This window comes from Elephantulus edwardii, unplaced genomic scaffold, assembly GCF_000299155.1.
Source record: "Elephantulus edwardii isolate Elephantulus edwardi_28Jun2011 unplaced genomic scaffold, EleEdw1.0 scaffold00060, whole genome shotgun sequence".
Lineage (NCBI taxonomy): Eukaryota > Metazoa > Chordata > Mammalia > Macroscelidea > Macroscelididae > Elephantulus > Elephantulus edwardii.
The window spans coordinates 2,929,086-2,954,878 of record NW_006399810.1 but is presented as its reverse complement, the minus strand read 5'-3'; the positions used below and the strand labels follow the sequence as shown (position 1 = coordinate 2,954,878).

The following is a 25,793-nucleotide window of genomic DNA, read 5'->3' as shown; positions in this document are numbered from 1 at the left end:
TTTCCCCCTTTTCTCTGAGTTTTCTTTTGCTTCTTCCCCATTCTTTATCCATTCACTTTTTAAAAAGCTAATAAGTCATATATTCATCATCATTTAACCTTGAAAAAGTAATAAAAACAGTGCAACATTAAAGAGTAATGTGACCTTTTGGTGCATCCACTCTGGGCAGTCCACTTTTGCTAAACTTGGTCTTTCTAAGGTTACATAGCAACTTAGAGGTCATGGTTTCTGCCTCTGTTCTTTTTATCCAGTTTACCCTAATGTGATCAGTCTTGCCTAATGCAGCTAAAATTATTATCCTCTTCGTATTCTTTACCACCTACATTAATTGCATGCAGCACTTTGTCCTTTTTCTAAAGTTCTCTAGAGTTAGGTCAGGAATGTGGACTGGAGGACTTTGCCTTTCTCTGCCTACTCCAGATGCAGCACCTCCTTAGAACAAGGTATTAAGAAGGTTTCCTGAGCCGCGTCTGACCTTAGTAGGAAAGGATCTTGTGACTGGTTATTGATGTTTGTCTTGTGAATGGGAAAGGACAGGCGAATAGCATGCACCGTGCATTGTGCCTGCCTTGCTTGAACAGTAGCTTTTTCATGTCTGTCAGTTGACTGGACTACCCAATTTTAAACATCCACTTACAGATCACGAATCCGATGCATTTTGTATTTCTTGTTAATGATTTTATGTATTTGTTACTATAATTTCCCTTATTATCTTCTCAGAGTTTTTCATGGAGCTAGTCACACAAGGATTTTCAGTAATTGCCTGAAGCATTGGAGTATAGTCTGAAATATGAATTGAAGCTCAGTATTAAGAAAACAAAGATTCTCACCACTGGGCCAACTGGCAACATCATGATAGATGGAGAAGAGATTGAGATTGTTCACAATTTCAGCTTGCTTGGCTCCACGATCAACAGTCTTGACACCAGTAGTCAATGTATCAGAAGAGGAATTGCATGAGGAAAATCTACTGTCAAGAATTTCTTTAGAGTACTGACGTGTAACAGTGTCAGTGTAAGAGACCAAAGTATACCTGATACCTGCCATCGTCTTCACAATTACCTGTTATACAGAAGAAAGCTGGACAGTGACCAAAGAGAACACAGGAAGAATTGATACCTTTGAGTTTTGGTACTGAGAAGAGTATTGTATATACCATGGACCTCCAAGAGAACTAACAGGTCTGTCCTGGGGAGCATGAAGCCAAGCTGTTCTCTTTGAAGCAAGGGTTTTGAGACTCTATCTCACATACTTCAGGCATAATGCCTGGAGGGACCAGTCCTTGGAGGAGGACATCATGCTTGGAAGGGTGGAGGGCAGTGCAAGAGAGGAAAACACCAGATAAGACACATTGACACAGTAAATGGAATAATGAGGGCAGATGTTAGAGTCAGTGAGATGGCTCAGGATAGAGCAGGGTTCAGAGCTATTTTGCATAGGGTTGCTGTGAGTTGCAGTTGACTTGATGGCACATAACAAACAGCATTGTTGCTCTTCCATGCCTTATCTTTGAAGGTTATTTTCTTATCTCCTATTATAATTTTCCTATCAAGAACATCATTCTTTTGGCTCAGGAGTGAGAGTGACAAAATACTCTTTACCTTCACCCTCGACCATCTTCTTAACTGTGACTGAAGGAGTCTTCCCTTTCCTGTGTGGGTTCTGTTACCTATAGCAGCTTGACCGAAGGTGGGTAAACTCTTCTTACTAGTTCATATTCAGCTTTCCATCAGAAAATAAACTTGAGTTTAACTTAAGTCTTGGCTGTTGAATATGTTTAATTCCTTAAAATTTGTTCACATACTATATGTGTACCAATATTTATCTGCAAATCTGGCAAACAGAATCAGAAGACGACATTGTGCTTAAAACGTGATGTCTCTCGTATGATTGCCTATGCAAATAACTTATAACTTCTAGAAAAGAATTTAATATATTCATTTATTTATTGAGATAATACTGAGTCAGATAACAAAAAGCCAGAAACCAAACCTCTGCTTGTAAAATGGAAACATCTGAAAACCATTGTTCTGAAGTGAAGCAACATAAGAATCACCCTCAGAGCCACTAATTGGCAAAATATTCTCTAATCAGGACAAAAATGCTGAGAATTCTCACCACACCTGGTCAATTGAAATTAAGAATTTTCTGGAGCTTAGTGCTGATTATCTGAGGAAGTTAAAATGTAAGGGGGAAAATAATTGGGGTATTATTTTTGCTTATTTTCCTTCATAACTTTACCTCCCTACAAAGAAGAGATCAGGATATAAGAATATGCCTTTTTCAGGATATGTGTAATGCTCTTATGGGATGCTAGACATTGGGCTGATCTCTCATATGTTTGTAGTTTTCATTTCTAAATTTTGATGTTGAAATTAGATCATTACTAGTCTTTCACATTTAACCAGTATTTACTGAGTGATTTTTGTATGTATGCAAATTATTTTTTGAATTCTAGATCAAAATTTAAGAAAGAAAAATTGAGGTCTGGAGAAAAGAAATAATTTGTCAGAATTACACATTTAATAAGTAATAGGGTTAGAATCTCAGCCCCACCTCCCCGTCTGTGTGTGTCTCTCTCTCTTTGCCATTGAACTGGAACGGACTCATAGTTTATTGTCCACTGCGTTTCTGAGGTAGAAAATTGCATTGGTGGAGATTGCCCCTTTTTCTCTCCAAGGACTATCCTCTCCTAGCAGCATGACCAAAGTGTGTGAGATGAAGCTTTTTATCATCTTTACCTACAGAGAGCACTCTGGCTGCACCTTCTCTAAGACATACCTGTTCGTTCTTTTGGCAGTTTGTGAGATATTCAGTATTTTCACCCAATACCACAGCTCCAAGGCATTAATTAATTAGTCTGTCATTTTTATGCACTGGCCTGCTCTAAGATGCATAGCAAGTGATGGAAAAGACCATGGCCGGGCTCAGGTTGCTCCTTAGTCTTCAGATTGACAGCATTGCTCCTTAGTAATTTGGAGAGGTCTCTGACAGCAGGCTTGCCCAGTGAAATACATCTTTTCATCTAACTGCTGATATCAAGATTGTGTAGTTTTTGTGATTTATGTATGCAGGGTTTTTAAAAACCTTACCTTCCTCACAATAATAGCAAGAAAATGAAAACCACAAATGAATGGACTAGATATTATAGTACATTGACACAATGGAATACTCTGTAGCACAAAGGACCAACAATTTTGTAAAATACAGTTTAACATGAGAAAGTTTAGAGATCACTATGCTGCGTGAACTCAGTCTCATAGGGACAAATATTGACAAATGGACAAATAAAACCATTTTTATAAAAATAGAAGGATAACTAGTAAGGTGTGGATAAAAGTCCAAAAGGAGAAAGGGAGGGGGCACTGGTTCAGAGGGTGAGGAGTGCAGGAAGTCAATAGGAGAACAGAGTTTGGTAAGCGGAGGCTCTGGATGGCTGAAGGAACTGGGAAGGAGGATCCAGTGGGGACTTGAAAAGATGGGGCAATAGTGATCAATGGTGAGTAATTCTATAAAGCACAGTGTACAAGAGTGATTATTTGAAGCATGATGTGACGTAGGAATGTGTGAAGCACGATGTTTAAAGACCCAGTATAAAATTTTTATTGTTTGTTTTCATAATGACAGTGGATATTCACACTTTACATAGTAAAATACATAGACATTACTGATTATAAACATACTCAATGTTTATTGAATTAAATGATACTTTAATTCATCACCTGCATTATAGTTTTGTTGCTGTTGTTGTTGTTGTTGTTAAGTGTCGAGTCGTAGACAACTCATAGCGACCTTATGAATGAAAGACCTGAACACTTGTATCACTTTCATCATTTCCTCATGTTCATCATTTCCAGAGGCAAGCTATTTTTAAGTGGGAAGCTCCACCAAACACTGTCCACCATGGGTAACCGTTATTGGATTTGACACATCAGTATCACCGTGTTTAGCATCACAGCAACCATGAGTTACCGCTATACAGCAAATGGACAGACCAGTGCTATACCATTTAGAAGAATGTTTGACCAAAAACGATTACTACAGTTTATTAGTATGTAATAACAACTTACTGGGTTTTTTACTTGCTCTCTGGACTGGTTTGAGTTAAATTTATTTTGTTTAGTTTCTTCTCCCCTGCTCTCTAATTTGTTTTAATAATGTTACTTTTATGAGTAAATCATAACAGATTTTGACTTTATAGAAAAGGGATTGATGAGAATATTATCTACTTTTATTGGAGGAAGCAAGTAATTTAACAGTTTTCCCAAGCTAGTACTTGATTGCAGATTGAAAATGTTGAGAGTAAAACAGCGAATGCCAACCTCAGAAACAACAGGATTTTCCCCTTCCCAAAATAAGCAAATTATGAATTGTTGTTCCTTCCCCTGACTGTCTCCTCAGGCCATTAATGCCTGCATGATTACTTCAGTGTGGTACTGTTCTCTTATTTTATAAAAAATCAGTCTCTTCCTTGTAAGACTAGATTAAAATACACCTTTTTGTTTTGCCATTTTCTTGAGAAAAATATAAAAAGCTGTGTCATAACAATCACTTCTAGATTTAGAGCATTATTCTTTTGGCAAAATAATGACATTTGTTTGCAGTAAAGGTAAAATGGCATCTTTGTTTTCATTTTTCACTGGCCTGCCGCGGCGTGATTGATGCACGGCATCTTCTCGTTGGAAGCCCACCTACGGTTGAAGCCGACAGGTGCCACGGTTTACCTACAAGCACCTCAGCCTCGGCCTTGTTAGCTTCAAAATGTCTGCTCCTTCACCCGGAGCCACTGCATTTCCTGCTCCGAGCCAGTGTTGTGCCAGCATTACTGTCTGTGCTGCCTCAACTACAAATTGGATGAACAGCCCGTGACACTTTTTCAATATTATTACATTAAACCAAGTGGATTTTGATTGATAACCTAATATTCAACTAATGCAAAACATCAATCATGGCAAGTATATTAATTATTTAATATTGCAGTCTAATTCAGAAATCGATGTGCTGAATGAGGGGAAGGGAGAGTCATGGTTCCCAGAAGATTTAAGACAGGGAATGATTAAAAAAAGACTCGCTGTACTCCTGTGTGTTAGTTCGATACAAATCTTTATTCATTTGCCAATAATCTCTTCCCATTTTCCACTTCAGGACCATTTTATCAGTTTTGAGACCTATAATTGAATTAAGTCGGCTTTCAGCACAGGGCAAAGGAGTTGCACAAATATTGATGAAGTCAAGACAGGGACAGCCCCAGAGACAGCCCCCTGAAGAAGACAGCTTTATCCCATGTGCTCCAGATCCCCCGTCAGTGTCTTCGACCGTCCCTCTCATGTTCAGAATTCACTCAGGTCGTTGGAATCACTTGTAAAACTTTCATATTTAAGTATCATTCATCATAACAACATTTCTGCAGTATTTTAGAATTTACAATACACAGCGGAACGTTTGAAATTCTGTTGTTTTTTTCTGGGTCCACATAAATTTTCTGCCTTTGACAGTATGTGGTCTTAACCGTTTTGTAATTCTTTTGAAATCTTTTCATTTCCTCCTGACAGAGTCCTACCTTACATAGGTTCTGACTTTCACAGGTTTCACTGTACCTTCATGTCAAATCTTGCTGGAGTTTTCAAAGCTACTCTGTCTATGCTGTGATTGCCTAGTGGTAAGGAGCTGCATTGCAATCCCAAAGGCACGCGGGTTGAATCCACCAGCCACTCTGAAGGAGAAGGCTGGCATTCACCTCTCATGTGATTTATTTTCTCCGAAAAGCTGCTAGAGAATGAGCTAACTTCCAGCCCCGCAGCACCTAACAGCTACCACCGTCACAACCCTATGCTGTGCAGACTCTGCACAACAGTTTACAGTCGTCATGCTGACCCTTTGATGTTATGTAAATATGCTTTCACTTTGCAACTATGAACCCACTCCTACTCCCAACATTCCTCATCTTAACTGCCTCCACTTGCTGCACATGCTGCTTTTAATCCTAGAAAAGACTTCAAACCCTTTCTTGGACTGAGCCTCCTGCAGTGGAGTTGATCCCAACTCTTGATGACCCAGTAGAGCAGAGGGGAAGTGCCTGGGAGGTCTCTGAGCAGCAGCATGTTTCTTCATGGGGGTCCTTGGTTGATTCCTTCTGCCAACCTGGTCCATAGTGGTTCACCCGTGAGCCTCGTGCGTCTCCAGGGCTGTTTTTGGGGGCTGAAGTAATCCAAATGAAAGCTGTATACACTTGTTCCAATCTGCCTGCAAATTCTACCTAGAGATACACTTGGAATCAGTTCTGATTTGCAACTCAGGGAATCCTAGTAATTCCAACATCATAGATAATCTGAATTTCAGAGAGTTGAATTATTATTACCCAGACCGGTAGTTATTTTGTAATATAGTGTAAGTTTCAGTTTAGAATTCAGCATCTAGAACTGAGATTATATATACCTTCTATTCTTAATGTATTTGTGATGCTTCATCTGTGTTACTTTGAAATGATCAGCCTTCTTTATCTTCTTTGTTCATTGTAAAACTAAAGAAAGCTGATTTTTTTATTAATAATTCGCTTAAACCATAGTGTCCTGACATGTAATACCCTTTTAACGTTATGTAAACCTTTTTGATGTAAATGATAACTTCTTAATCTATTATATTTTAACTAGGATAATGTATCTTTCTTTTTTTTAGGGTGATGGTTAAATATATTTTTCTTACTAAAATTTCTATATTAACTTTCTTTAGTTGATTGTTTGGTTATACATTTTTTAATCTTCATTTGAAGCGGTTTTTTGACTACTTTTGTTTCATATGTTTCTTGTAAATAACGCATTGATGGATTTTGTTTCTTACAAAATCTTTTGATTAGGTTATCACATTTACTTAGTGTAATTTTCATTGTCAAGGTACTTGTAGGTATCATCACGTCACTCACCCCCCAATATACACCCCCATATGTCATGTTTCCTTCTTTACTATTTTGGCAAGATAGAATTTTTCAATGGTTTTATAATTTAGTTAAGAATTAAAATTATAACATAAAATACACACCTGCACAGTTTTAACTTGTAAAATATATTTCTTAAACCTTTTTAAGCAATCATTCTAGTCCAGTCTTAACGACTTGATGCTGTTGCTTTTTCTTTCATTTCTTTCTCTTGGTGACTTTTGTACCGCAGGGCTTCTTTAAAAGAATGTCTCTATGGTATTCTAAGACCTTACATATTGAGTAATTAGATTTCCTCCTCCTTCTTTATAATAGTTCTTTGATTATGAACATTTTACAGTCATGTTCCTTTTCTATTACTACATTATTTGGAAGTAGTAATTTCATTGTTTTCTGTGTCCAGGGATACTTTTGAGAAGTCAGGTGTCAATGTTTTGTTCCTTTTTTTGAAGGAACTGATCTTTATTTTCTGAAAGTTTTTGAGGTTTTCTTATGTTCTGTGATACTCTTAATTGTCCTTATAATTGTTCTGATGTAACTTTTCCTGAACCATATAGTGCTTTCACTATTTTAATAGGAACTTCTGTCATTATTCAAATATTTCTTCTCTTCCATTTTGTCTTTTCTTTTTCCATTGATTTCTGCTGTATGAATGCTCTGATGCATTTTCCTCTGATGCATGTCTCCTTTTCTAAGTTTTTCCTCTTCCATCCACTAGGTCTTTTCGGAGAGGTTTTGTTTTTTTTTTTAATCTTATGTTCCAATTAATTAAGTAATTTTCCATCTGTATCTACTAATTATACTCTTTAACCCATCTTTGGGAATGTTTATGTCACCATACTGTATGTATATACCCACTATCTTATAGTGGGAGGAGGATGAACAGTCAGTGAACTGCCGCTCAAAACCCACTGGAGGGTCGGCATTGGGTCAGTTCCGACTCGACAATGCACAGTACCACCACCATTTCATATTGATGCTTTGTCTTAAATGTGTATATAAATTTATATTTTAAAAGTATTTATTGTTGTCTATGGATATTATGGATTGAGGCTCAATGTCAAAAGACAAAGATTCTTACCACTGGGCCAATTGGCAGCATCAGGATGGATGGTGAAGAGACTGAGATTATTCACAACTTTAGTTTGCTTGGCTCTACAGTCAGCACTCTCTGCACCAGTAGCCAGGAAATTAAAAGACATATTGCCATGGGAAAGTCTGCTGTTAGGGACCTCTCCCAAGTACTGAAGAGCAATGGTGTCTCTCTGGAGACTAAGGTGCATCTGATACAGATCATGGTCTTGGCTATCACTTGTTCTGCATCAGAGAGTTGGACAGTGACTAAGGAGGATAAAAGAAGAATTGATGCCTTTGAGCTTTGGTGTTGGAGAAGAGTATTGAGGGTACCATGGACTGCTGAGAAAACAAACAGATTCATCCTGGAAAAGGTCAAACCAGGCGGTTCCTTGGAGGCAAGGATTCTGAGGCTCCGTCTAACATACTTTGGGCATTTTGTAAGGAGAAACATCATGCTTGGTAGGGTGGAGGGCAGGCGCAGGAGGGGAAGGCCCTCTAGGAGGTGGATTGATTCAGTGACTGGGGTAATTGGGATGGGTGTGTCAGAGATGGTGAGATTGGCACAGGACAGAGCAGAGTTTAGGGCTGTTGTACATAGCGTCACTATGAGTCGCAAGCGACTCGACAGCACATAACAGCAACAACAACATGGATATCATAATGCCTACCACACCTTGTTCATTCTGTTTTGTTTTTTTGGTTGTGTTTGTTTCCTTGCTGCTTTTCTGATCCTGTGTCTATAAACCTCTTACAAGTCTTAATACTTTATTTGTATCAGCATTCAGGTGTCTTGACTCTCTGGAGATGCCTTCCACTCTCAAGTTGAAAAACAAATAAATAGCCATTTATAATAAAGCATGATAAAACCATGGTGGACATGGTTGTAATGATATGGAAGCACGTGGGAAGAGCTCTTGATTCACTTGTGGGAAAGAGCAAAGGGGTAGATCAGCAAGTTTCCCCAGGGATGTGTGCTTTAGGGCTGGTCCTGAAGGGTAGCTTTTTGTGTAGCTAGGGGAGGAGGCTTAGAAGACGTTGAGAGAGAAGGAATATCGCAGGCAGACAGAGCCAGTACTTTAAAGAGGGAAACAAAATGAGTAGTTTTACATGGCTGGAGCTTTTCCTTTCCATGTGATAATAATTTTCGCAAAATGCCATCACGTTGATTTCAGCTTACAGGACCCTTACTAGACATAGAGCTGCCTCATGAAGATGGCAGGGTGACAAATTTGACAAAAGCAGATAGCCACATAGCTTTCCTACAGAGCAACTGGTGTGTTCCAAGCACCAACATGTAGGCTTGCAGTCAGGTGTAACCGCTGTACCAACAAGGAATAGTACAGGAAGTAAGTAAACTGAAGTGTAGCAGGAGAGTGTAGAATTTGAAGAAAGGAATTAGTATCATATTTTCATTTTAGAAAGACCTTTTCTCCACATGGAGAATGCATTGACGTGGGGTAACACAGCAGCCATTGAGAGAATTAAAGGAATATTGCAGTAAAATTGATGAAGAAAGATTATGACTTGAAAGAAGGTAATAATAGTGATGAAAGAGACATAAGTGATGAATGCTGGCTAGCCAAGACCCTACGATTGATTAAATTTCATCATGAAAGAGGGAGTTTCTCTTTTGTTTAAGGCATACCATTAAAAACATACATGATTATAAATGTCATCTAATTGAAAGAAAAATTGGAATCACATAAAAGCTATAGCTTAATATTTTTGAAAGACCAATTTCTTGTTCTTGAGTGTAATACAAGTAGTTCAGAGAATTGGGAAATTTTTACCTATGTTTGTGGCAGATTCAGTTAATTGATAATTCATGACAAAACCAGGCTTGGCTTATCCTCCTTTGGGTGGCCATTCAGAAGATTGTTTGAGAATTATCAATGTATGTGATGAGTAGGTGCTGCTGGAGAATGCACTGTGACACAGTCTAGTACACACCTATTGCCTTTAAAAATCCTCACTCTCTTGTGAAGCACCTGTTTCACTTAATGAATTACAGGCTTGTACTTTGAATCTGAGCATTTTTACACATTTTTATTACAATTTTATTTTCTAGTAAGAACAATTTTCTGACCAAAAGCTGTTGAGAAAAAAAAAAATTACATTGATGTATGTTATACTAATGCAAACTTTGCAATTTATTGTCAAGGGAGAGTACAAAAAAGTAGATATAATATGATTCTGTTTGGGATAAATACAGAATGGGACAGATGCACACACTGCATAGGATATCTCTAGAAGGAAAAGAGAAAACATATTAAATGGACATCTATCATTCATCGATAGGTCAATAGGAGTAATCTCTCTCACATTCTCTGTGTATGTCCATGTAGTGTTGTGTGTTTATTATTCACATATTTGTCAGTGGACATTACGTTTTCTGTGAATTTTAAATTAGAATTATGTAAGAATAAATTCTCCCTGGTTAGAACTGAAAGATTCGTTAGACTTCCAGCACTTATTCAAATAGTGCATTCATTTTGTGATAATAAAAAGAAAGTAATCATTCATCTAGATGTTAGTCTTTTGTCACACTTGGTAATTTATTCTTGTCATTTGTCATTAGGACTATATCCAGAGAATGAGTTTCAGAAACTCTTATATTTCTAAACATAGACTGTATGGTACTGCTGAACTTGGTAAAAGCAAGAAGTAGAGAACAGAAATGCTAACGATGAGTGCTGATCAGAAGTAGGAATTTATTCCAGGTGAGCCAGACTGGACTGTGAAAACAAGGTTGGAAGCCATGAGAAAACTCTCTGAGGTGTTTGGAAAGGTAGTTTGGCAAGACAGAGAGAACAGTGCAATATATCTTTTAGGCAAAGGAAATAGAGGAGACAGAGAAAAGAAATAAACTTGGAACCCCTTCAGAGAAAGAAAAAGGGATGGGGAAAGATTGAATTTCCTGCATTGTTGGTATTAGAAGGCTTCTGGTTTTCTAACCTTCCAATCACAACCATGTGACATTGTTGCAGTGTGGTAGAATGATAATTTTGTGTTAAGTTTATTACTTTTAATAAAACTACACTATTATTTGGACAAACAGTAAGCAGAAGTCTATTTATCCCTAATAAATGAGGATAAAATGAAAGGAGAAAGAATCAGTCTATTTGCAATATTTCACTAAATACGTATTTCTCTCTCTTTTTTTTTTTTACTTGCATGGATATTTGTAATTTTAGTACCATCAGCATTCTGTTTTCCTATGAAAATCCATACATTCAGATTTACAGTGTGTTATATTTTATGTTTGTGAGGGTTTTAGGTGATAACTTTGTTTTTCAGTATTACAAGAACCTTGATGTCTCATGTTTACTGTGCACCATGTTGTAAATTAATATCAGGGGAAAATTGTTATTATTTAAATATTTCCACATGTGCACAAACATTTACACAGTTTACTTTAAAATAAATTTTTTGACGTATAACTCGAGTGATGGATAATTGATAAAGCAAATATAGCAAAATGTCAATTATGGCAGATTGCTAGATACATGAGTGTTCACATTATTTTTCTCTAAGTTTGGGAATTTTTACAGTATATGTAAAAAAACATAGCTTCTTATAGAAAAGGTGGAATGAATGAAATATTTACCCATAGCGAAGTAATAATAAACAGAGTGCTTTCTCTTTTGCACTGACTATAAAAAAATTAACAGTACTCTTTTTATTAGTAGGATACCTATTTAAAGGTATATATTAGATATAAATATTATTTGTTATGTTTTGATGCAAATTATTTTTCCTTATTAATGATAGTATTATAAATTGTAGTATATTATAAAAAGGGATTATAAAACATTGTTAAGGCGGGCACAATTATAGCAGACAAGGGTTTAGCAGTCATTTAGAACTTTTATTCTTCTATTTTAGGGAATCTGGAAACATCAAAACTGGATTAGAACATCTGGTAAGTTCTAATTTTCTCTTGAACATTTGCATCATCTTTGATATCTGCATTCTAAAAGACACTTTTGAATGAGCTTTGAATACCTTGTATTGAGAAAGTCAACCATTTCCCAACGGGTCAGCTTACTGTTATTATGTGAAGGCTCTTACATTTTCATTTATCTTACCATTTCAAGGGAATTAAAAAATTTTTTTAAATTACTTTTTTTAATGTGGAGATGAAATAAAATGAATGACAATCCTTGGATTGATGATGGCTTTAATTATAAACAAAATTGTTTGGTGTAGAAATTTTGGCATATCTTGATCTGACAAAACAAGCTTGTGTTTTAAGAAAAATGCAATCAAATATTGCATGCATAAATATGGTATGTTTTAGCAATTTAACAGCTTTGAAAGAAGTGCACAGCTTTGTTTTTACTGATGTCTGTGCTTTATGAATAATGCAGTGGTTGAAACTCCATTCAGTTTTAGATTATAAAAGTAATTGAGATGCAAAATTTTTGGTTTAAGTAAACATTTTGAAAGTCCAAGTGAAGTCCAAACTGGTTTAACATTAAAATCTACCCATTGATTAATCAAAACAAATGAGAAAACTGTTGCATTGTAACTGATCTGAAATTTACTGAGTTTACCATATTGAGTGTTCATTACAACATTAAGTAGTTCATTTAAACAGAGCATTATAAAGTCATGATCTGGTTTCTGGTCAAATCCAAATGTTAAATAATTAATGGTAGAGATTCTTTTGTAAATACAGTCTAAGTACTTTTTTAATGCAAGGCTTCATTCGTATATCATATGATAGCTTTGTTAACTATTAATGTGATTTTCTTCTGCTTCACAAACGGTACTCTGCAGCAGCTTCATCTTTACCTGTAATCATTTGAAAGTTGGGAAGAATTTGGTTTTCTTATCAATGAGAAAGGAAACGAAAGAAACCTAATTTTTTTTTTAAAGTTTCCCTAAATTTGCATATTATTTTTTTAAGCGACAGAATATAATAACATAATTAGGAAATTTTGAACTGTGTATCAGAATTGTAAGTCATTAATTAGCATTATAAATCTCATTTTTAAAAATTTTTTAAAATTATTAATTTTAATGAAAGTTTACAGAGACTTTGGATTTTTATTCATTCATTGTTGCACTTTTTTCCCTGCCCAACCTCTCCTCCAGTTTGCTCTTCTCTTTGAAAAAGAAAAGAAAATTTTTTTCATGGTTATACAATCCCTCCACCCAAGTCCACTCCACTATGCAGCCTTCATTTTGGACTCCTGTCATGACAATACCTAATCATATATCCCTTTTAAACAGTTCTCTCCCTCATCTGTTTCAATGCAGTATACATAATTTATCCCATCTTTCTCAGTCTTCCTCCAATCCCGAAGTCAGTCCCATTTTACAAACAGTGGCACTATGCAGTGTTTGTCCTTTTGTGACTGAGATATTTCACTCATCATAAAAAGTATATTTTTGGACATCAATTTATCACTTTGGTTTTATATGCATAAGTCGTTGTTGTTATGTGCCATTGAGTTGCTTGTGACTCATAGCGACCCTATGTACAACAGCTCTGAACCCTGTTCTGTCCTGAGCCAACCTTATTGTCTCTGACACACCTGCCCCCATTACCCTAGTCATTGAGTCAGTCCACCTCATAGAGGGTCTTCCTCTCTTGTGCTGTTGCTTCACCCTCCCAAGCATGAAGTCCCTCTCCAAAGACTGGCTCCTCCTTGTAACATGTCCAGAGTATGTCAGATGAAGGTTCAGAATCCTTGTGTCCAAGGAGCCGCTTGATACCACCCTCTCTAGGCTGAACCTGTTTGTTCTCCTGGCAGTCCATGATGTATTCAGTACTCGACTCCAGCTCAAAGGCATCAATTCTCCTTCTATTATCCCTAGTCATTGTACAGCTTTCTGACACATAGCAAGTAATTGCAAAGACCATGACCTGGATCAGGTGCACCTTAAATCTCCAGACTGACATTGTTGACCTCTGGAGAGGTCCCTGACAGCAAACTTTCCCAGTGCAATTCGTCTTTTGATTTCCTGACTTCTGGTACCGAAAGTGTTGATTGTGGAGCCAAGCAAACTAAAGCTGTTGACATTTAGGATTTATGCAAATTGTAATAAAAGCATTAATCTGTAATATCACATTCATATAGATGGATGTTGTTGTTTGCCTTTGAGTCAAGCACTACTCATAGTGACCCCATGAACAAAAAGCCTGAAACCCCTCTACAACCGTCAACATCTATCAAAGTTCATAGAGTTTCTGGAGCCATGTTATTTAGAAAGCGGATGCCTCTCCTGCTTCCAACAGCTTATGAAAAAGAAGATGAGCAAAATGTCAGTTTTATTTCTCTTATAAATTGTTGAGTATCCCTGGTGAGACAATGGCTTACCACACCACTGCTAACAGAAAGGTGGGCAGTTTGAGTATGTCAGCTGCTCTGAGGGAGGGAAATAGGAAAGTCTGCTCCTGTAAAGGTTTTCAGTCGTGGAACACCTTCTGGTTCTTCTGGTCTATCTTTTGTTGTTGTGCGCTGTCAAGTTGGAACTGACTCATACATAGTTGACCTTCCAGTGAGTTTTCAGAGGCTGTAAATTCCACAAAAAGAGATTGGTTATCTTTCTCCTGCAGAGCAACTGGTGTTCTTTCCTATGTTGTTTTTGTTGTTGTAATGTGCCATAGAGTCAGGTGCAACTCACAGTGACCCCGGGCATAATAGCTCTGAACCCTCCCCTATCCTGAGCTAATCTCACTGTTCCCAACACACCTACCCCAGTTACCTGTGTCAGTCCATCTCATCCAGGGTCTTCCTCTCCTGGGCTGTCCCTCCACCCTTCCAAGCATAATGTCCTTCTCCAAGGACTGGTCCTTCCTTGGAAACATGCGCAAAGTATGTGAGATGGAGCTTCAAAATCCTAGCCTCCAAGGAGTAGCTTCATTTCACCTTCTCCAGGACAGAGTTGTTTGTTCTCTTGGTATCCATGTCATGCTCAATACTCTTCCCCAGAGACACAACTCAAAGACATCAATTCTTCTTCTGTCATCCTTAGTCATTGTCCTGCTTTCAAATGCATTGAAAGTAATTGTAAAGACCATGACTTGGATCAGATGCCCCTTAATCACTAAACTGATGTCATTTCTCTTTAGCACTTTGAACCAGTCCTTAAGAGCAGATATTCCTAATGCAGTTTGTCTTTTGATTTCCTTACTGAGTGTTGAGTGTGGAACTAAGCAAACTGAAATTGTTCACAATCTCAATCTCTTCTCTATCTATCATGGTGCTGCCAATTGGCCCAGTGACGAGAATCTTTATTTTCTTGATGTTGACTTTCAAGAATATTGAAGACTATAATATTTGACCTTCTGCAACAAACTTCTGGTCCTTTTCAGTTTTGACAAACAAAGTTGTATCATCTTTCCTATAGAGTGAACGTTCATCTCACATTCTTTGGACATGCTGTTAGGAGAGGCTTGGAAAGGTGCAGGATCCGCAAAAGAGAGCCAGGTTCAGATCCATCGTTCATAGGGTGGCTGTGAGTCACAGCTGACTCAACAACAACAACACCTGACAACAGAATGAATACTGTACAAGGGAAGGACGAAGCGTCAATATGCATTTGAGTAAATACGAAAATTGAAAGCACAGCACGTTATACGAGTCACAGAGGCCAAATGTGGTTGCACTATTTTTATGTTTTTGGATTCTTTTTGTATATAGAAAAATACATAACCCTGCAAAGGGGAAATCAGGTGTAGGTATACAGAGAGAGTAGGAAGTTAATGTATGTACTGGTATTCTCTGAGAAGTATTTGCCTCCACCTTTTATTTTCCTCTTTTTATAAGAGGTGGCATATTGTATATTTATTTTACATAACATGGAAAAGTTAGGAAAATTATTTCATAATTCTGTGTGAATCATTTTTATTGTGTGCACGTTGATTTTGTTGTTTTCAGGAACTTTGAAGAATATAAGATTTACTGCTGACAAAATGCATTTTTAAATAGGACCATACATAAAGTCTAAGAAATTTCATAGATCTGCCAGAAGATATGAGATTTGTGCAGATGGAGAGGCTGAGGATGTCACTGGTGGCGGAGGAGCAAGCTGTGGGTTTGCAGCGATGCCCTCACACCGGGAAGCTCCAGCTGAGCCTGCTGGCGGCTGTCACTGAGGCCACTTTCACTCGAAGCCACTCCGTGGGCAACACATTGGAACCTCATCGTGATTACCTCTGTGGCTAAGCCATTTGTTGCAGTAGCCAGGTTAGTTCTTCTCCTTGAGGGTCTTCCTTTTCTTCTCTGATTCTTTCCTTTTTCAAGCAGTCCTTCTTCAAGGACTGGCCTCTCCTCAGAACATGTCCAAAGTTACTTCTCAGCTATTCTGAAATTCAGATGAGACAACCTCTAGGTCATATTTTAGCGCTCATGGATTTTGTTGTTGTTGTTGTTTTCTTCCTCTTGAATTTTGAATTCTCATAGGAGTCATTGATTATCTGTTCACAGTCGCCAATTGGCCTTGTTCTGGCTGATAATATTGAGCTTTTCCACTGTCTCTTTCCAGAGTTGTTTTGCTTAGATTCGTGTCATTTCATCAGATGAGGCCTATATTATTGTTGTCTTTTATGTTGGGTTTGTTGTTGTTGTTTAAGAAACTATACTTGCTATTAGAAAAACCTACCCATCATTTGCCTAAGAGAAAGACAGTATTTTATCTATCTGCTTTTTGGTCCAGAGGAAGATTCTGTCTCCATGTTCCAAGATTCTTTGCAAAAGTATTTCAGTGAAAATTGTCTACAAAAAAGCAGATAGATATAAGATATAAAGAATGGAGCTGCTATTGGAAATTATCTTTCAAAAGTTATTGTTATATTTTTCTTTAGTAAATTTAGAGAGGTTTTTATGCAGTTATTCCTTTTGTGTTTATAACTTCTATGTTTCTATTTTAGACCTTTTATTCCTAGTTAGCATCTGTCTGACACCATCATTTAAATGCTTGCCTGCTAACAAGCAGGTTGGTAGTTCAGACCGTCCTGGAGATGCCTTGGAAGAAAGAGCTAGTAACTCAGGGACCACAGCGGTCCAAGCAGTGAAGCCTGTGCAGTGTGGCTCTCCCTGCACCACAGGGTCACCGCAACTTGGAACCATATCAAGGGCACCTATTCTGTTTTGGGTTTCTGGTATTTTTATTTAATCTTTCCCCCCTATTCTCAATCTCTTCACCATTCACCATTGTTCAGTTGGCCCAGTGGTGAGAATCTTTATTTTCTTGATGTTGATCTTCAATATTGAAGGCCACAGTCCTTGACCTTCTGCAGCAAGTGCTTCAGGTCCTCCTCAGTTTCAGCAAGCAGGGTGGTATCATTTGCATAATGCAGGTTGCTGATGAGTCTTCCTCCAATCCTGATGCCACATTTCTCTTCCTAGATAACAGCCTCCCAGATGATCTTTTCTGCATATAGGTTGAAAAGGTATGGAGATAGGACACATCCCTGGTGAACACCCTTCCCGATTTTAAACTATGCAGTGTTTCCTTGCTCTGTTCTGTCACGTGCTTCCTGTTCCAAGTATAGGTTTCACATGAGCACAATCAAGTGTTCTGGGATTCCCGTTCTTCTCAGAGTTAGCCATAGTTTGTTATGATTCACAGACTCACACCTTTCTTTTAGATGAGAACAGATATAAATCTCTTCTAGTCATTTGACTAGGTGGTTGTCCTCCAGATTTCTTTGCACAACCTAGTGAGTCCATCCATTGCAGCATCTGGCGAAATATGCCAGTCGGTATGCTATTAATTCCTGGGGCCTTGTTTTTTTCCCAATTCCCTCAAGAGTAGCTTGAACTTCCTCTTTCCTCACCACAGGCTCTTGCTTATACATTTGTTCATGAAATTCTTCTGTGTCAGTCAATTCTTTTTGGTACAGTGACTCTATATACTCCTTACATCTTCTTTTAATGCTTACTGGGTCATTTAATATTCTGCCCAAAGCATCCTAAGTGTTGCAACTCGAGGCCTGAGTTTGTTGTTCAGTTCCTTCATCTTAAGAAATGCTGAGCGAGTTTGGCCCTTTTGATTTTCTGATTCCAGCTCTTTGCACATTTCATTATAGTACTTTGCTTTGTCTTCCTGAGCTTCCCTTTGAAATCTTCTGTTCAACTTCTTAACTTCTTGATTTCTAAAAAAAAACCATTCAAAAATAAAAAAACTTCTTGATTTCTTCCCTTTGCTTTGGCTTCTCAGCACTTTAGTGCAATATTCAGAGTCTTGTCTGACATCTCTCTTGGTCTTTTTTCCTCCTCTGTACTCATGATGACCTTTTCATTCTTAATGGATGATATTCTTGATATCCTCCCACAGCTCCTCTGATCTTCGCTCATTAGTGTTCAAGGCCTCAAAACTGTTCCTGAGATGGGTTTGAAATTCAGGTGGGATAGGCTCAAGGTCAAATTTTGGCTCCTGTGGATTTGGTTTAACCTTCTTTAGCTTTAGCTTAAACTTGCATATGAGTAGTTGGTGGCCCTCTTATTAATTATGAAGAACTTCCTTATAATGTAGAAGTAGAAAAGCAGCAGGCCATATGGTACTGCGTGCAGTCAGTTGTCACCTGATATCTTTTAATAATATTGATTCTTGTGAAAGTCAGCTTCATAATCAATTGCATGAGATTAAGGAAAAGTGGTACAAATAGAAACTGGCAATGGATATGTGTATTTCCCCCCCTTGTTGTGTACCATCGAATCAGATCAAATTGGCACGGAAGGAGATTGCGCCTCATTCTCCAGCAGAGCATCTGGTAGACTCAAACCACTCACCTTCAGGATTGCAGTGCAGCTTCTTCCTTTAAGGTCAACAGAGCCCCCCACAATGGATATACTTTAACTGAAATGTTCATTAAGCTTATTGTACACTGTAGTTGTAATGCTACAGTGGATCCCATGTGACCTTTCCATAGGTTCCCAGTAAAATTTCCTTACAGCTTTATTTGTGTCTGTTCACAACCACAGTCAAGATGCAAGATGCTGAACTGTTCCCTCAGCCTGGAGGCCCTTTGTATTCTATAATGTCACCTTCCCCGATCCCGGAATTCCCTTAGCTTCCTTATCCTCTGACAACTAGCACGATCTCCATTTGTAAGATACTATCTAAATGGCATAGTGCAGTATGTAACCTTGTGTTACTGAATTTAACCTTGTGTTACTTGTGTTTTCTCAGAGTAATGGATGGAAATTCTTTGAAGTTGTTGCGTTTATCAAAACTTTGTGCCTTCTTTATTGCTCAGTGGTAATCTTTGGGTTCTTGGGTTATATAGAACATTAAGTATTTGACTACTGGCCAAAAGTGGTGGTGGTTCAAAACCACTCCATGGTACTTAGGAAAGTCTGCTTTAGAAAGCTCACAATGTTAAAGACACAGTGGAACAGTTCTTAAGCTAGACTTGATTTGACAGCAATTAATAACAGCAATCTGTGGTATTAGTGTATCATACTTTATTTAACTAGAATATAGAAATACTTAGGTTTTAAATGTTGTAACTAGAAATTTACCATTCATATTTGTAACATGAAAAAATAGCAGAGAAAATACTTTTCAAAATACAGACATGAAAACGAAAAGGAAATCCATTGAATACAGGCTTGTAGCAATATCACAGAAAGGGAAACTACAGATTGGTGATATAAACAGTCTTATTATTACATGAATCATTTGATTTAGAGTCACATTGCAGTAGATTGTTAGGCTGGGCAGCTTTTAAGGTTCTTTTAAAATTTTGTTAGATGTCACCAGAAAGGAGAAACCATAGAGTGTGTGAGGCTCAGCTTTTCTTCATAATGGTAGCGAAAGTAGCTTTAAATTTTTAAATGTTTATCTTCTACTAAGATTATCTTAGAAATCAGGACTTACTGTTTTTAAAGTAGATTTTAAGCAAAGGTTGAAGTATTTCTGAGCTATAAGTCTTTGAGCCTGGATTCTTGTTTCGGAGGAGTGAGAGGCCAAAAGCTTTTGTAAGGACTGAGTAATATATGCATGTTAAGCATTTTGTGCATTAAATATGACCCACTAATAGATCTATAGGGAGCCCTGGTGGGCTAGTGGTAAGAAACTACACTGCAATTGCAAAAGAATGTGGTTCAAATCCACCAGCTGCTCTGTTGGGGGAGTATGAGCAATCTCTTCCTGTGTGATTGTTGTTGTTGTTATGTGCCGTCGAGTCACCTATGACTCATAGCGACCCTATGTACAACAGCCCTAAATCTTGCTCTATCCATTTCCAGTCTTACTGTCTCTGACACGCCTACCCCCATTACCCCAGCGACTGAATCAGTCCATCTCATCGAGGGTCTTCCTCTCCTGTGCTGTCCCTCCACCCTCCCAAGCATGATGTCCCTCTCCAAGGACTGATCCCACTTTGCAACATGTCCAAAATATGTCAGATGGAGCTTCAGAATCCTTGTGTCCAAGGAGCAGCCTGGCTTCACCCTCTCCAGGAAGAACCTGTTTGTTCTCCTAGCAGTCCATGGTATATTCAATACTCTTCTCCAACATCAAAACTCAAAGGCTTCAACTCTCCTACTATCATCCCCAGTCATTGTCCAGCTTTGCGATGCATAGTAAGAAATTGCGAAGATTATGGCCTGTATTTGGTGCACCTTAGCCTCCAGACTGACATTGCCTCTGAAAACCCACCAGAGAGGGTCAGCTCTGGGCCGGTTCCAACTCGATGTTACACAACAAGAACTCATAGATCTTACCGTTTTTTAAATTTTATCATGATTGAGATTCATTTAGAAGAATTACAGACATGTAAGTCTGGTTCTTGATTAAACGTAAAACTACTCTTAGGCTATGGGAGCCTGTGAAAATGTGTACCTCAGGAAGAGAGTTCATAATGAAAAAATGCTGAAAACTATTATTAAATAGATGCCAAATCCCAAGGCTTCCAGGATCAAGTCATCAGTGAGAATAAGCACAAGACATTTCAAAGAGTATTCATATTTAAAGACAGAGGAAATGAGTGGAATTACAGCTTGTGTGTATGATTATACTTTTTCATGAACGTAAGTCGAGAATTTATTTTTATTTGATAAAGCTGTGCTTGTAGTTTGAAGGCATTCTATATATTCCACATTTAACACAGAGGAGTTGAAAGAGTGAAGGTGTGTGTGAATGAAGTGGTAAGACTGATTCTCATTTTCCTTTGTTGGTGATATTCTGAAGATGTAGAAAATGTACTCAGGTTATCTGTAATCTGAACAGAATGAACTCTTGTTTTCCTACACTGATGTTTGAAAAATTCTTGGTAATGCAGAGACTTTTGTTGATGTGTACCATAGAATCAGAAATGACCCATAGCTGACCATCTTGGTAGGGGGGTTAGAAGCAGTTAATTATGCAAGAGGAGATTACCCATCCTTCTTCTGCAGAGCAGCTGGTGTATTTGAACTGTGTGCCTTCAGAAATGCAGAACAGCTTCTTTCCACTAGGCTATAAAGACTACTACTCATTAGGGAGTTCTTATGGTCTAGTGGCAAGAATCTGTGCTGTAATCCCAGAGGCATGGGATTTGAGGGCACCTCTTCCCATGTGACTAACTGTCTCTGAAAACTTGCCGGGAGGTCAGCTGTGGGTCAGTGCTGACTCTGTGGTACACAACAACAACAACAACACTCCTCGTTACACCAAATGGGAATTGGGTTGTTTATTTTTCTAGAAGGTTTTTTTTATTCATATAGAATTTGTCATAATAAAATGGACTTTTATATTTTAACAATAATGAAAACGTACCATAGACTCTTAACATTTGATCGTAACACTTCAATGAGTGGTTATTTTATGATACAAGAAAACTATAAAAACAATGCTTTTCTTTCTTCTTGGGAGAGACATAAAGATCAAAAAAGAGTAGATTTAATTGTGTGAAATAGTCCCTCCTTTTGTAAAGTCAAAGTTGTTTCCTGAGTTGTTTCTGAATCAAAAGAAATACTGCTCTTCTGTGTGCCAACGAGCAGGAATGATGTGGATTTCTGAGGTTTCCCTAGTTCTGTCTTCAGAAACGTCAGACCAATGGAGATGGGATACGGATCTAGGTTAGTGCTTTCCTACCTTTAATGTGTGCACAGATCTAATGGGGATCTTGCTCAAATGGACATTATGGTTTTCTAGGTCTGAAGAATGGATTTCACATGTTGCCTTTCAAGGAGCTCCCGAATGGTATTAATAGGACTTGTCCAGGGACGAGGCAGGACACATTCACTTTCATTGTTGTCAAGTCAGAACTGACTATTACCTTAATTGACCCTAGAGTGGGTTTTCTGAGGCTGTGATTTACACAGGAGGAGAATGCTCAGCTGTCTCCTGGGGAGTCACTTGTGGATTTGAACCTAGTCCCATTAGGCTAGTGGCACAACTTCGTATAGACTGGGCCTTGAGAGCTCTCTTAAGTGCATTAGCAAACAATAGAAGGCTTGGGCAGAAAATATTCTGGGTGAACTAGACCTAAGTGTGATGAGAAATAGAGATTTTTTTTTTCCCCCCAATGTACTCATTGAGTATGGGTGTGTAAACTCTGAATGACTTGTACGTTTATAAACCCAGAGGAACATTCCACTGGTTTATGTTGTTGTTGTGTACCATAGAGTTGGAACTGAGCCACAGCTGACCCTCCAACAGGTTTTCAGAGGCAGTTAATTGTTCAGGAGAAGATTGCCCATCCTTTTCCCATGGAGCAGTTGGTGGCCTCGAACCACGTGACCTCAGGATTGCAGCAGCACAGCTTCTTGTCACTAGGTCACCAGAGCTCCCTCTGCTGGTTTATGGGGTGGGAGTGGGGGATATATATCTATAGATACAGAGATAGAGATAGAGAGAAATTCATCTTGATTTGAAAGAATAACAGAGGCACAGGTCTTTGCTTTATTTTGGTTTGCAGGAGTTTAGTTGTATTTTTCAGGGCTATTGCTAGACACTAGGTCTAATAACTTGTTTAGCCTTAAGTAGAATATTAAATAAATGATAATAAGTGTTTTTAGTAAAAAAAAATGGTTACAGGTGTTTATAACTTTCACTGGGATTTGCTTTCTAATAATAGTTGAGTAGCAAAAGAACTCTGGAGCCAGAGCTGTGGGTTTTTTCTCCCCGTAGAAATCTCATTTATGTTTCTTATATTATCTAACATTGGTGAATGATGACCTACTTGTCCTTGTGGTCAAGCAGCAGAATCTGACCATTTTACGGGTTGAGAAGCCACTGTCATTAATAGCCTGTTTAGCCCATCCGTGGTTTGTAGGAGTACGGCTGCTGCCTGCCAGAAAGGTAGGTGGCTCATGACTGTTACACACTCATCAATAACACGATCAGGTACTAATAAAAACACTTACCTCTGTTTATTCTGTTTTGTATAGAACTTACAAATCAGAGGGCTATATTTTAGTTCATAGACCAATAGTCTTATTTAATATAAGGAAGACCACAATTTATATATACTTGTTTGTGAAAATTCCTTTGGCATATAATGTGAACTGGAAAATGAAAACAGAGAGTACGAACCTCATTCTAAACTCACCTTCTGTCTCTTATGTATTTAAATATTCTTTATTCTTAAAAAAAAGGCATGGACCTCTGTTAAAATGAGTGAGAAACTAGTTACAAAGTGCATGCATATTACCTATATACTCTATGAAATTCATAAGCAATGTTGAAAAATGGTTATTTGCTCTTATCAGTATTGGGGACTTATATATAATAGCCCTCTCTCCTCCCAGTGTTTTAATTTTTTCTTACCTAAGCCGATACCTCTGAATTGTTTTATATGCATTGAGGTAAATATGCATATAAAAATAGATGCTTTCTTCAGACCGTCATGAGAGAAAACAGCATGAATGTTTTCTACTTTCCTGAAGACAGTAAATCTTTCACTCCTGAAACAAGGAGGTGCTATCTTATGAATGTGTTTGAATTAAAATGCCTTTAATGTGAATTCAGGGTTAATGCCATGTTCCTATCATGATTTCTTAGAGAATTTACAGATTTCTCATCTGGAAGCTAGCTCACATTCTAGTGAGAAACACCAGTGATCAATTTCTCTGAAACATTTCAATTACTTAAGCGTTCTTAAAACTGCTTCTCTGGTAAATGATTAATAAACAGCATAAACTTGGGTCCTTTGTCATTTCCCCGTGCACCCTATTTTACCTCCCAGAGAAAGATTTTTCTCTTGTATTTTAGGATACAGTGGGCCAGTGGAAAATGGTGTCCAGCAAGCTTTAAAACTGATGTTATGCAATTTTCTATTACTTATAGTTTCAGAATCTTTTTAAACCAGCTAAAACTCTCTGACATGTATTTATTAAATCTAATTAAAATAAAACTGAAATTTTAAGTGCTTTAAAGTGTGATAGAGCGTTTTGAATCCCTTGGAGCAATTGAATACTGTATTCATGGATAGATAGAGGGCACCTACCTGCCAGGGCACATCTGCCAGTGGCTCTCTCTGAGCAAGATGGGCAAAAGTCTGGATTTTTAAAAAAGGCAAAAAGGATAGAAAATCGGCTGGAGAGTCAGATATGAGTCATTTCTGACTCAATGGCAAAGAGCGTGCATTTGTTTAATATATATGTTAAACAAAAAATATGTAAACATATATATTAAACAATATATATATAAAATATCTATAGATAAATGTTTATATAGATAAACATTTATCTATCTATCTATCGATTGATCTTCTATCTATGCACCACTCTTGGCACAGCAGTCAGGAAATAAAAAGACATGTCACATTGGGAAAGTCTGCAGCCAGGAATCTCTCCAGAGTACGAAAGAGCAGTGATGTCAGTCTTAGGTATGAAGCTGCAACTGATTCAGACTATGATCTTCTCAGTTGCTTGCTATGCATCCGAGAGCTGGACAGCTTCCAGCTCATGCCAAACTAGGTTTTTTTGCTCTTTGGTCTTCTCTGCATTTATGTCCTACAAAATCTGCTGTTAAGGACCTGTCTGGATTGTTAAAGAGTGACAGTGTCAGTCTAAAGACTAACATGTGGTCTTCTCAAGTCCTTGCTGTGCATCTGAGAGCTGTATAGTGACTAAGGATGACAGAAAAGGGTCGATGCCTTTGAGCTATGGTGTTGGAGAAGAGTATTGAACATACATACCATGGACTGTTAAGGGAACAAACAGGTTTGCCTGGAGAGGGTGAAACCAATTTGCTCCTTGGAGGCAAAGATTTTGAAGCTCTGCCTCACATACATTGTGCATGTTTGCCAGTTCTTGGAGAAGGACATCATGCTATTGTTTTCACACCCTTTTTTAACAATGCCACAAGTAAGGGTTGGGTGATGACAAAACAAATGGAACAGAGAGAATGTCTTGCTGAAGGTCCCACCATGAAATCAGGTCTCCTAACTCCTCATGCCGTGTATTTGTTTTGAAAAAGGAGAGGGGGAGGGGAAGATCCATTTTATGAGAAAATTAAACAGAGATGCCAAGATTTTGTGGTAAATTGTCATGAGTCAAGTTAAACAAGGCTTTCACCATTGTAACTCTTCATGTTTTGACTGGAGGGTCAGAAAATAAGCCTGGTACATTTATAGGTAAGTTTTATTATATAGAAAGAAAAAAATAACACTTCCAGTTATATAATTAGTAGTGCTTAAAGCAGAATGTCTCAAGGCCAGTATACAAAGAGCAGTGGGAAGAGTTTGGGACTTCTCAAATCCTCTCCATTTATAAAACTTAATATGTTGTTGTTCCGTCGAGTCGGAAGTGACCTATAGCTGACCCTCCAGTGGATTTTCAGAGGCACTAATCACATGGGAGGCAATTCCCCATCCTTCTCCTGTGGAGCAGCTGGT

At 37.9% G+C, this 25,793-nt stretch overlaps 1 protein-coding gene across 1 annotated transcript in view; it reads left to right on the top strand.

Annotated features, from left to right (window-relative positions):
- The window catches only part of LOC102854402 (serine/Arginine-related protein 53-like), a 559,101-nt gene that overhangs the window by 203,634 nt on the left and 329,674 nt on the right, over positions 1 to 25,793 (top strand). The window contains exon 3 of the mRNA XM_006887646.1: positions 11,894 to 11,930. Within this exon, the coding sequence (XP_006887708.1) occupies positions 11,894 to 11,930 (37 nt within the window). The remainder of the gene's footprint in view (positions 1 to 11,893; positions 11,931 to 25,793) is intronic.